General features: G+C 44.9%; 1 protein-coding gene across 1 annotated transcript in view; it reads right to left on the reverse strand.

Moving 5' to 3' along the window:
- The window catches only part of Frmd4a (FERM domain containing 4A), a 175627-nt gene that overhangs the window by 123938 nt on the left and 38611 nt on the right, over positions 1-13078 (reverse strand). The window contains 2 exon segments of the mRNA XM_059263573.1: positions 152-244; positions 10526-10620. Coding sequence (XP_059119556.1) covers positions 152-244; positions 10526-10620 — 188 coding nt within the window.

Raw genomic sequence — 13078 nt, forward strand, 5'->3', positions numbered from 1 at the left:
CAGCCTCTTGGAATGTATCTGTACTATGGCCTTTACCCCTAACCACAGACCAAGAGATACGTGATCCCCTTTTCCTTTGAGTCTCTCCATCCTTCCAGACTTTTCTGATAAAGAACAAAGGAGCCAAAGTAGGAATTCCAGGAGTACCTACCTGACGCAGAAGTACAGAACCACAGGCCCAGACTTTTTGGGGAAGTCGTGCTCCAGTACTCTTCGATCTAGTTGAAGCCAGTTCAAGTGTCCCCTGGAGAAAGGAGAGGCAGCTGGTTAGGTTGTTGGACTGTGCAGGTGTTTGGAGACGAGGGTCTCCCTGGAGCAGAACCCACTGGGTTGTAGGCATGCAGGGGGTCTTGAATCCTTCCTGGTATTTCAGTAATGGAGGAACACTCAGGAATTATCCGGGGGAAAGAGTTCCCAAGAGAACTGTTGTATGGCGGCGACAGGACATGAATCATGAAGTCAAGATGAGAGGTGATGCCTGCTTCCTTTAACCACAGCTCATTCTCTCTCAGCCTCAGTTTCCTTTCCACTCCTGCAGGGTATGTGCTTTCCCTACAGGACTCAGAACACACTTCAGTAACATGCTAACAATCCTCACATCATCCTACTGGAAGTGGTTGGGATGCCACATGAACCGCACTTAAATGCAAACCTACGTACGATCAAGCCATTATTCTATTTCTAGGCATTCACAGTTCCTCCCCATGAAAGGAGGCTTTTGTCTACACAAGGTCTCTTACACATGAGTTCACAGACACTGTATGTGAAAAGACACTAGAATGGCCCAAACTTAAAACAATCCCAAGGTTTACCAGCAGAAGAATGAGTGAATGATGGCATAGTCCCCAAATGGAATACTACACAGCAACAGAGAGAAAGTGCTATTGCTGTAGGCAGTATATGGATGAATCTAAAAATAATGAAGTCGAACAAAAGAAGTTTTAAATGAAAGATTTAAAAAAGTATATACATGAATCGATCCCATTTATGTAAAACTCTAGAAAACACAAATCAATCTTCAGCTCCTGAAAACTGACTGAGGGTAAGGGATATTGCAGGAAATAGGTCCATGAGGAAATGTTTTAGAGCTGGTCACTATGTTGTTGGCCAAATATTGGATTGATTGAAAAGAAAATATGAGGGTCTCACCCAGGCTGGCCTTACACTCACTACATAATCCAGGATGACTTTGAATTCCTGATTCTCCTGCCTCGACCTCCCAAAAGCTGGGATTACAGGCATTTTCCACAATGCCCTGCTTTGGGTTGATATTTATCTAGCAGTGAACTAACTGGAAACCAACGTCTGGAAATGGCTAGAAACAAAGAGAGCAGGGAGGTGGGAGTAGTCCTAAACTGAACTCTGCTTCTGAGGGAAAACAACATCTTCTGTCTACGTTAGTTACAGGAAGCCATTAGGCTAGGCTGGATGGAGAGCCAGCCTCAGGGTCCTGCTCTCTCTGCCTCCACTATGCTTGGACTATAAACGCATTCTACCATGTGCTGTCAAACTTCACAGACTGACCCATTCCTAGAGCCTGAAATGATTATAAATGTGGCTGGGCAGGGGTGGGGCCGGGCAGGGGCTGGGGCTGGGAGCTCTTCAAGTGGGAGAATGTGGAGCCAGTTAATATCTTGGATTCCCTAAGTAAACAAATTCCCAAGGATGGTCCAGGAATATTGATTTTTCTAGAAATTCCCACAAGAGAGAGTCAAGCAGAGTGTGTATGGGGAAAACTACCTTACAAACCAAGGGCTGCCGATTCTGGTGGAATCTGGCTTTACTTTTTTATTAATACAAAACTGTTTGCTCCAATATGTTGTTGCAAGGCTGTTCCAAAATTTCGCTTTTTGCATATATCTGCGTGTGGGGTGTCTGTACGAGTATATGTATTAGAATGTGTAGGGGTGCACACGTGTGCGATGCAAATGCACGTTCGTTCGTGTGTGTGTGTGTGTGTGTGTGTGTGTGTGTGTGTGTGTAAACCGGAGGTTGATGTCCCGTGTCTTCCTTGAACACTCCCCTCTTTTTATATTGCAGCAGAGTCTCTCACATGAACCCAGTGCTCAGTAGTTTGCCTAGTTTATTAGCTTGCTTCAAGGATCCTGTCTCCACCTCTTGAGCCCTTGGATTATTGGAGGGCCTTGGTGACTGCCCAGCATTTACATGCATTCTGGGGATCTGAACTCTGGCCTTGATGTATGCATTCCCATGAGCCACCTCTCCAGCCTCTTGATTTGGTTTATAGCATCTCCTATATTGTGTGTTGTTAACTACCTTCTAAGTACACGTGAGGGACTGACAGGAGCCAAAGGCCAGTTATTTCTGCATCTCCCGTGGCTGACAGTAGATGCTAAAAGCAATTTTGTTGCTGTTAAGAAAACAAATGCAGGGCTGGAGAGATGGTTCACAGAGGTTAAGAGCTCTGGCTGCTCTTTCAGAGGTCCTGAGTTCAATTCCCAGCACCCACATGGTGGCTCACAACCATCCATAGTGAGATCTGGTGCCCTCTTCTGGCATGCAGGCATACATGCAGATAGAACACCGTATATATAATACATAAATAAATCTTTAAAAAAGAAAACAAATGCATCAATTTTACAACATGCTCCAAAGATCCATATTCTCTGTGTGTGTGTGTGTTCTCATGCATGTACGTGAGCTCACACGTGTGTGGGTACACATTCATATGTGTGCATGTGCATGCCCAGTGTTGATGTTGGATGTCTTTCTTCAGGGCCTTCCACTTTGAGACAGGCTCTCTAGCTGCCCTCAGAGCTTGCTGATTCCAGCTAGTCTAGTTAGCCGCCTTGCCCCAAGGCTCCCTCCCCCGCCTCTGCCTCCCAAGTGCTGGGCAGAAAGAAAGTCCCCTTGCTTGCCCAGTTTTGGGTTCTGGGGGATTTCAATTTTGGTCCTCATGCTTATGGAACAAGCACTTATCCAGTGAACCATCTCCCCAGCCCTGACATCCATTTTCTTATAGATTCAGTGACGGTCACCAGGTCCAGCCAATGCTCCTGCCCCAGGTATGAGGAATTTATTCTGCTCGCCTAGAATAAGACCCAGGCTCTTCAGTATCATCTGCACTGGGGTCGGGGTGGGGGTGGGCAGGGATGGCTGAAGTGCCTAACCCCTGCCGGAACGGCACCACTCATTTTGATTTATCTTAGCTACACACATAGAAAGTCACGCTCCAGTACTTGTCTGGTCCACTCGACATAAGGTGCTGTTGTTTGCTGTGATGTGTGACAGTGGTGTGCTCGTCTCAGAGGCTGTCATGAGCGCTGAATGTCAAGTTCCCGCAAGCAGCTATGACAGCCCAGGCACGGAGGGCTGGGGCCACTGACTTTCTCTGTCCTGCCGTCTAGGAGTTAATGAGTGGAAACCACAAGCCCAGTTCTAAGTAAATTATGATCCCAGAGCTGCTGGCTTTTGCTCCCAAGATAAGAAATCGCTTTTGAACTTTATTTTCAAATGGTAGATATACTAGTGACTTGTGCCAGACTCTGTGGATGCCTCAGCCAATGCCATGTGCTCTGCATAAGAAGGGACACAGAGCAATGCACACTTTCGGACCCAGCATGCCTGGCGATGGGTCACAAGTGTGCTGCCAACAAGACACTCATTATTGAGCTAACTCTGACTCCTGGACCTGTACTGATCAAGCAACTCGATTAATTGTGACACAGGCACCAGGACATGGCTTAGCAGATAAAATACCTGCCACACAGATATGAGGGCCAAGTTTGATCCATAGCACCCACATAAGAAAGGAGGTGTGATGGGGTGCTCTGGTAACCCCAGCTTTGGGGAGGCAGAGACAGCAGGGTCCCTGCGGACTGCTGGGTATCAATTCTTGCCTAATTGGTGAGCACTAGGCCAATGACACTTGCCTCAAAGCAGGTGGACAACATTCCTGAGATCGCCTCTGGGCTTACACACACACACACACACACACACACACACACACACACACACACACATACGCACACACACATATACATGAACATGAACATACACACATGCACACACATAAAGAACTATGGTACAGGAAGCTGAAAGTAACGGTCCTTAATTGACTACCTTTTATATTCTCAAACTAGGAGTGTGGCCTCATGGTGCCCGTGACCCCTCTAAAACTTAAGCAAAACTTTTGTATGCAAACATTTGTGGAAGGGAATGGACGTTAGTGTTAACAAATTTCAAAGAGATCTGTGATGAAATAATAGGCTGAGAGTCCCTCATTTTCTTAACTGGCATATGAAAGGACATTCTAACTGTGCTTGTGCAATAATGGCTAACATGTTTTTCCCTCAAATGTCTAAACACTTCTTAAAAGTCCTTCTTTTCTTTTCTTTCTTTCTTTCTTTCTTTCTTTCTTTCTTTCTTTCTTTCTTTCTTTCTTTCTTTCTTTCTTTCTTTAAAGACATGGATATTCAATTATACCATCTGGTGAGCCCTTCACAAGATTGGGGACAGGAGACAAACTTAATCGCAGTGACAATCATTACTTCAACTTGTAGTATGTTTGAGTGCTTATTTTATCTATAGTTACTTAGTGTTTGGCTTTTGACAGGGGATCTTCATCTTCTCTCAGTTATTAACTTAAAAAATATTAAAATTTGGGAATTAAAATAGTAATGCAATTATTTCAAAAATAAAATGTAAAAACGACTCTCTCTAAACGGATGCTGTGTTGGATAAATGAGAATCTTAGGCTGTTTGTCTGTTTAGTTTTTTTCTTTGTGGTGCTGTCTGAGCCTGTAGCCTTTGGCATGCTAGGAAAGTACTCAAGCTAAACCATTGACCTTCATGCCCTCATTCCTCAGTTTACAGTCTCTTCATAGGGAGATACTAAATCTGGACTCAGAGCTGATTCTCACACTGTTAGGAACGGTGTTTGGAAGGTAGCCCTCTGCAGTGTCTTAGACCCCTGGGACATGCCAGACATTATCGGTCCCTGATAGATCAAATGGAACCAGTCATTCCTGAAAATGAGTCAAGGGGGCAGGAAGAAATTGGTTCTGACGTTCGAGGTCCTGGAACAGGACTTTTGAACTTAGCTGTACGTCAGAACAAACTGGGGATCTTTGAAGAAAACACAAAACAAATGAAACAACTCAATTTAAAGTGTCCTGGGTCCTTCCAATATGTCACCAACGTGGAAGGACATTCTGGCTCCAGCCGCCTGTCAATGAGCATTCTAAGGGACTGGAGTGATGGCCAGGTGGTTAAGAGCACGTATTGTTCTTTCAGAGGCCCAGGTTTGGTTTTCAGCACCCATGTGGTGGTTCATAACTATCTGTAACTCCAGCTCTTCTAGGGGATCTGATGCCCTCTTCTGACTTCTGTGGATACTGCACGCATGTGGCAAACATATACAAATGCAGGCAAAAACTCATACACACAAAAATTAAAAAAAAAAAAATCTAAATTCTAAAGCACTACATAAAGATCAAATTTCTCCCAGGGCCTTTGCTTCAGAATGTGTCAAAGCTGTCCAAACTGCCCTCCCTTGCCTAGTTCATCACTACTGGGAACACTGAGAGGAATACCACCTGCAGCTCTCTTTATTTGGACAGAGTTAGTGCAAATCAAAAGTTATCAAGTGCAACTGAATTCTAGAGCAGGAAATAAAAATCATGGGCAACCTGGTGATACCTGAGGAGAGCCTAGGCCTTAGTTCATCTAGCAGGGGTGTTGTGTCATAGTTTTGCTATGTTCCACAGGGTTTGCAGGATGCTGACATGGGGGGAAGCTTGGGCAGAAGGTGAAGAGAGTCTGTGTTGTCTTTGTAACTCTTCTATAATTATTTCCAAATAAAAAGCTTAAAAATAAACTAACAACAGAGAAGGAAGAACTTGTATCAATGCGGCAACCTCTGGTTACCAACAACATTGTATATTCTCAGGCGTACAGTATTACACTGTTGTCTCTGATACTTTATCAATAAATACCAATTATGGGGGGACAGAAGGCTAGGGGAACTTCCAATTCCCTGTCTGCATTATTTATTTATTTATTTTCCCCAGGGTTCCATCTAGGCCCCACAAAATGTCATCACCATAATTAAAACTGAAGGATGGCAGACAACTTCTACCTAAGAACCATACATACATTCTACCAAACACCCTGCTGCTCCTCCTGGGAAGGCCAGTGCTGTCCCTTGAACATTTGAGGGCATGATCTGCTTTGGGTTGGTGATTCCTGTGTCCAGAAGCACTAACCCAGCTTTTCCTCTGTCTCTCCATGCCAGTGACACCTAACAGAGTGGCTTATAGCTCGTAGCCACTTTGCAGGTCTGAATCTTGCTTGATTCGAATTGGGTAACAGGCAGATTCCTGTATTTTACCGCAAGCTACCACAGACCAACGACAACACTACCATTGGTTTGTGTGGGGTGTGTGTGTGTAAAACAGAGTACAGTATGTGCACACTCACATATACACAAACACCTTGGGGGCATATATGTCTGATCTGAACACAACTATTAAAATATTTCATGTTGAGATGAGGATGTAGCTCAGCTGTTGTGGTACTTGCCTAGCATGCAAGAGGTCCTGAGTTTGATTTCCAGCAACATAACACACACACACACACACACACACACACACACACACACACACACACGGTGGAGGATGTCATGTTAATGTTACTTGGTATGCAGAAGCAGAATAAAAGCTGGGTTCATGCTTTGTGACATAGGAATCACCAACCCCAGAGCAGGTCACACCTCCAGGGCCAAGTCCAAAGGGCAACCTTTGTTTTTCCCTTTCTTGAAAGGAAAAGAACAAATATTCCGATTACCAAAGAGGCTCAGAGATGTATGTCGGCCCAGGTATTATCAGGCCATGAAGGACTGTTCCCTAAGTCACTCTTGTCCTTGTCTAGTTGGTCTGTTTCCTGTGCTAGCCTCTCAGAGGCTTGACTTTCTCTGGGGCCTACACCTGCTCTTTCTCCCCTAGTGCACCAGGCACAGCTGTTCTTATTTAGGAACCAGCAGGTGGCTCAGCTCTTTTTCATGGGTCCTGGCTGGTGACACCCTCCCACTCAGATCCAGGAGGAAGATTGGTGCCAGAAGGGTGGCGTGAGACCTACTATGGGGAGGATGATGTCTCTCTCGAGTGCCCTCTACACACAGGTATACATGAACGAATGAACACACACCCAGGTAGGTTATCAGGCCAGCAGAGAATCAGGAGAGCTCAGCTCCCAACTACATAGGCCTATAGGATGGCCCATTAGACTCAGGGGTGTGCACTTCCCGGCTTTGATGTGTGGCTTTCATGTCCCTCTCCCGCCTTGGGGAAAGACTGGCTTTCGACCTTTTCATCCTTCTAATCCATTGCTCTAGGCTAGGGCTGTCAGGGCTGTGGTCTGCAATCCTCAGCACAGAGACTTCTTCCTCCCTGACCCAAGATAACATGCTCATTTTTCGACTCTCGTTGACTGACTCTGAAGGGAAGTCTAATTGGGACCGTCCAGAGTTCACGGACTCTTGGAATTGAGTAAACTTACTTGGGAAATGGGAACAATGAGGCTATGACTGATTGAGGCTTACGGCTTCCTTCCAATCAGTGGGAACAGCATGGAGAGTAATTAGGGGGTTCATGGGGATTCTTGACCGAGAGGGTCGAGAATGTCTGTTTGTGAAAGTCAGTTTGTCTAGATGTGCAGTTGTTTGAAGAGGTTCTTCACTCCCTGCCAGATGCCTTACTGGCTGCACCTCTCCTGACCTGTGGGTGGAGGTCCTTCTAGACCAGAGAAAGCCAACCAGCCTGCCTTGCACCTCAGTGCCCTGTGGGCTGCATGTGTGAGGAAGAGGATGCTTCACACTTTCCACCGCTTCTGCCCCAAACGTCACTTGTATGTGGGGTGCATGTGTGTGTGTGTGTGTGTGTGTGTACAGGTGTGCACGTGTGAGATCAGAGGATAACCTTGGGTTTTGTTACTCAGCTGCTGCTCACTTTTTCCTCTCTTTTGAAAAGTTTTATTGATTTATTACTTTTATGTGCATACGTGTGTGGGTGTCTGTATAGGCCAGAACACTTGGAGCTGGAGTTACAGGTGGTTGTCAGCCACCCTCTGTGGGTGCTGGGAACCAAGCTTAGGTCCTCTGGAAGAACAGCAAGTACTCTTAACTGCGAGCTATTTCTCCAGTCTCCCACCATATTTCTTGAGATAGTGTCTCTCATTGCTGAGTAGGGTAGGTGGGCGGGCAGGACAGTGAGCCTAAGAGGTCAGTTTGTCTCTGGAGAGATGATATGAATATATAGTTTGTGCACTTGTATATACATCTAACCTAATCAAATTATTATTTTATTTTATGATAGCCTAATAGAAGTCTTTGCCTAAAAATTATAGGATTGTGCAGAAGTAAAATGAGTTAAAAATTTTATGTAAGTATGCCAGTTTCTGCCAATTTGTTCATATTCTTTATCCTGGGAAGGTTAATACCTGCTGGATGGAGTACCTTAAGTAGTAACTGGCACAACTATCTGGTCAAAGGTTATACTGTAGATCCTGTCTGCTAAGAAAAGATTTTTATTGTTACTGTTTTTGTTTATTTTGGTTTTTGAAAAAGGGTCTCTCTAGGTAACACTGGTTGGCCTGGAACTCACAGAGATCCACCTGCCTCTGTCTCCCGAGTGCTGGAATTAAAGGCATGCGCCACTATATCTAGCAAGAAAGGATACTTTTTATTGCCATTTCAAATGTTTGTATGCTTTTATTGCTAGCTGCAAAACGTCTATCTGTAAAATGTTCATGTCCACAGTTTCTATTGCTGTGAGCATGTCTAACTGTGACAGAAACTCCTTTTGTCTGGTATGAGACTCAAAGACTATTCTCAGGTGGCCACACTCTTTCCTGACCTATAAAGGCTGTAAGAAATTGTAGGGGGATGCTAGGTCTTTCCAAAGCATTAGCCTGAGTTCTCGCCTCCTTCTGAACAAAGAAGAGCTCACCTGTCTTTCTGAGTGCACAGCTGATTCTTTGCTGAGAGTATCCATAACGTCTCCACCTTCCCCATGCTGGGATTACAAATGTGGTCCACTAAACCTGGCTTTAATTTTTTAACCTAAGTTCTGGGGATTTAAGTTAGGTCCTCATGCTTGTGTGTGGATACCTTGTCAACTCATAGATCCACAAGGCCAACCACAGCCATATACAGACGTACATGGTCACTCTCCCACTGACCAATACAGAAGTTGCCTATTCTTGTTTCAGAAGCCATCCTACCTCAACAGTCCCACCTCACTCCTGGGGTCTGGGCTGGACTCTACTGTCCTACCCAACCACTGACCTCACCCTGACTTATGAGCATTTTAGGAAACCATGTCTATAATCCTAAAGGCGTGGAGGGGTGTGTGGACACAAATACACATACAGAGGAGACTTCTTAGGGAACATTGATTTAAAGTAGGTTATTGTTTTGTTTTGTTTCCTGGTGCAGGGGATGGGGAAGCAGAGTTTGAGGAAACATGGGCAGACAGGGAAGGTAAGGGCAGACTCTCTGAGACAGATATCTCTTGTTCCCAGAAAACACTGAGAGGAAAAAGTGTGGGAAGACATGGGGGAGAGTATCTAGACAGGTCCAATAGAGGGAAAGGAGCGGGCCCAGGAGTCCTATAAATACCCAGGCTGGCATCTGTCTAATGCACTTCCAGCCTTGGGCTTCTCCCATCCTGAATGTATACAGCTGTTACTTTCCCTTTCTCTGTGGCTTCATCTTCTGTCTTTCCTGGTCCTGCTCGTTTCAATTCTTTGTGCCGGGGAACTATTGGCATCCCTTAGACAATTACAGTCACCCCCTGTTAATATAGAACCAAGGGCTGCACACGTCTAGGAAAGCGTTTTACCACTCAATTACATCCCCAGTCTTTTGTTTACTCTTATCTAAGAATTTGGGCTGATCTTCACCAAACTCTTTTGGAAACAATATACTAAGAGAGAAAAAAAATATTTCAATGAACCTATCCTTTCCTTTATTATAAAACATGACCCAAACTGGAAGGCTGCTGAGAGCAAACCCACGTTTCCATCCGACGGGTGATATGAACTTTGATTTTGTATTCTCGATTTCAGCTTAGAATGTGAAACTGACCAGCTATCATCTTCCGCCCTGAATTCATCATCAACTCCACTTCCTGTTATTGTTTCGCCAATACTGGAGAGAAACATTTACTTTCCAGAAGTTTTCATTTAACCTTAATGAAAACCAAACCCACACAGATCTACTTAAAAATAAAATAAAATAAACATTTCGGTCTGAACACGAATCTGCTTGATTATAAGAACGTTGACCTAATAATTTCATAATATTAGCATCTGTCTAATTATATCCTTTGGCTGCTCCAGGCATGATCACCGGCTTTTGAAATTCAGATGGTGAACTTGGACTGACCCCCCAGCCCCCCACGGGACCCAAGTGGCCTGCAGCTGATTTTGCTGTGCGCAGCTGAGAGAGGGCAATTTCCCATCCTGCTCTTTTGTTCAGGGTCTGTGGGCTCTGGACAGCACTTACGTCTCGTCTGTGAATGCTATCCCGAAGTATTCCTTTTCCTTCAGGTTGAAATGAGAAGCCACGAGGTCAAGAAGCTCCTTGGCCAAAAGCTTGGGCTGGAAGAAGAGCACAAAGGGAAAAGATTAAGTCACGAGAGACCTCCACTAAAGCGCGCCACCATCTTGGGGTTCCAGCATGTTCTCTGTGCAATATCTGAAAACTCAGGCGCACTACATAAACACAAGTGACTTTCGTAAAATCCAAAGAGGGGCTTGGATGCGGTTCAGTTGGTTGAGTTCTTGCCTGGCATGCACAGAGAAAGTCCCATGTTTGATTCTCAGTGCAGGATAAAATTGGTTGTGATGGGGCGTGCCTATAACGCCACAGGAAGTGGAGGCAGGAGGATCAGGAGTTCAAGATCATCTTCAGCTACATAGTAAGTTTGAGGCTAGCCTGGGCTACATGAGACACACATATACACACAGAGAGGAAGGGGGAGAGGGAGAGGGGGAAGGGAGGGAAGGAGAGAGAGAGGGAGGGAGAGAGGGAGGGAGGGAAGGAGGGAGAGAATAGAGAAAGACTGAGAAGAACACTAGGATACTGCTGTATAAAACAACCAAGTCAAAGGTCCCAGGTAACAGATGGAGGCTCTGTAAGGTTGGTTCTGTCAACAAATGCACTTTGGGTCTTTAGCAGGGCTGTCCAGCCTGGTGACTTTCCTTCCCCACCTTATGTTATACTAACAGGAAGATGTCTCTTTTTAATTGATCTATTTAGCAAACACAGGCAGACCCTCCTATTCTTAAGATGAGGTTACCCATTGCAATCTGAAGATGCTGTTACATCCAAATGCATTTAAGACGAGTACCAGAGCTTAGCAACACAGGGCTACAGGTGTGAGCCCAAGACAAAATGGTAACATTAGCACCATGAGATTTACTTTATAATTAAGTTGCAAGTCTCTAAGCATGGGCTTGGTGGGTGACAACCCTGCCTCACTGCACTGAAAGGTTGGACACACCTGCCACAGCCCAGCTGCTTCTGTCTGGTGATCACATGGATAACTGGGGGGCTCTGGCTTTCAGCATCACTAGAGGAGATTGTAGCACATAGCCTGATCCAGGGAAAAGATCCAGGTGCAAAATTCAAAGTATAATTTTTACTGAATGTGTATTGCTTTTGTACCACTGTCAAACTCAACATCCCTATGCCGAACCATGGTGAGTTAGGAACTGTGTGCATTTGCTGTGTGGTAGGCACTGTCCTAAGCACTTTTTACACATCTTTTACCCGCATAATCCTATGAGGTTGTCTATCGTATGGAGCAGAAATAGGCCCAGAGATCAGGCAGCTGTTTCTGCCTCCTTCTGCCTCTATGACCATCAGCTCCGCAGTGAAAACCACCTAGATCCACTTGGGTTTGTAGCGATGGTAGCACTTTCTTCCCTGGTAATAATTAGTGATCAATGGGAAATTCCACTTTGATGAACCAATGGCATCTAATGCTCTCTACTTCTATTCCTGTCACAGTATACAACCTTAGGCTAAACCAGCTGGAAATTCAGGACTCGAAGTCAAACATTCCTTCGTTAATAGGAAGAAGTCTACAATGGGAATGCAGAGGGATGCACATGGCACGTCTTAGAATTTTGCAAATGAATTAGGAAAGATGTTGCAAGATTGAGTTCTGAAGCTTGAGCACATGCTGTGGGATGCTGCAGGCTCTGCTGCCCATGCTACTGTTCTTCCCAGAAGATGCTGGGCTGCATGTGATTTATGGGTTGTAATGAGGCAGCAGGCTCATTTAAAAATGTAGCGGATCATAATTTATCCATCAGAATGACTGCCATCTCTTTCAAAGTAGCCCCAGTGTATCTGTGATGCTTGTTGTTTCTGGAAGTATTTTGAGCTGGGCACTGTAGTACATACCTGTAACTCCAACACTTAGAAGGCTAAGGTAGGAGGAATGGGGATTCAAGGCTAGCCTGTGCTACACAACAAGACCATATCTTAATGCCATTTTTTTCTCAATTTTGGATTATCTTTTTGATTTGCCCTGGAAGTATGTTTTAGACTTAGAACCCTAGCCAGCAAGAACTCTTCTAGCACTTGGAGTGGATTTGGATCTTTTGTAAATGTCAGAAATCACTTGAGGTCAAGTCTAGTGGGTGGGGGTAGAAAGTCACTTGAGGTCAAATCTGGTGAGTGGAGAGAGACGAGTGTGTGGTCTCACTGGGTCAATCTGGTATTAGAAAATGAGGTGTGACTAAGAAGTAGTTACTATGGACTCCTGTGAACTATGCGGAGGTAACTAACCCATTCTTGGAAAGGACAGCACTGAGGTTTCTCTCTTTGGGAATACTATTTTTTTTTTTTAAATTTTTTATTTACTTATATGTATACAGTGTTCTGTTTGCATGTATCCCTGAAGGCCAGAAGAGGGGGCCAGATCTCATTACAGATGGTTGTTAGCCACCATGTGGTTTCTGGGAATTGAACTCAGGACCTCTGGAAGAACAGCCAGTGTTCTTAACCTCTGAGCCATCTCTCTAGCCCGGGAATACTATTTTAAAG

Source organism: Peromyscus eremicus, chromosome 5 (genome assembly GCF_949786415.1).
Source record: "Peromyscus eremicus chromosome 5, PerEre_H2_v1, whole genome shotgun sequence".
Classification (NCBI taxonomy): Eukaryota; Metazoa; Chordata; class Mammalia; order Rodentia; family Cricetidae; genus Peromyscus; species Peromyscus eremicus.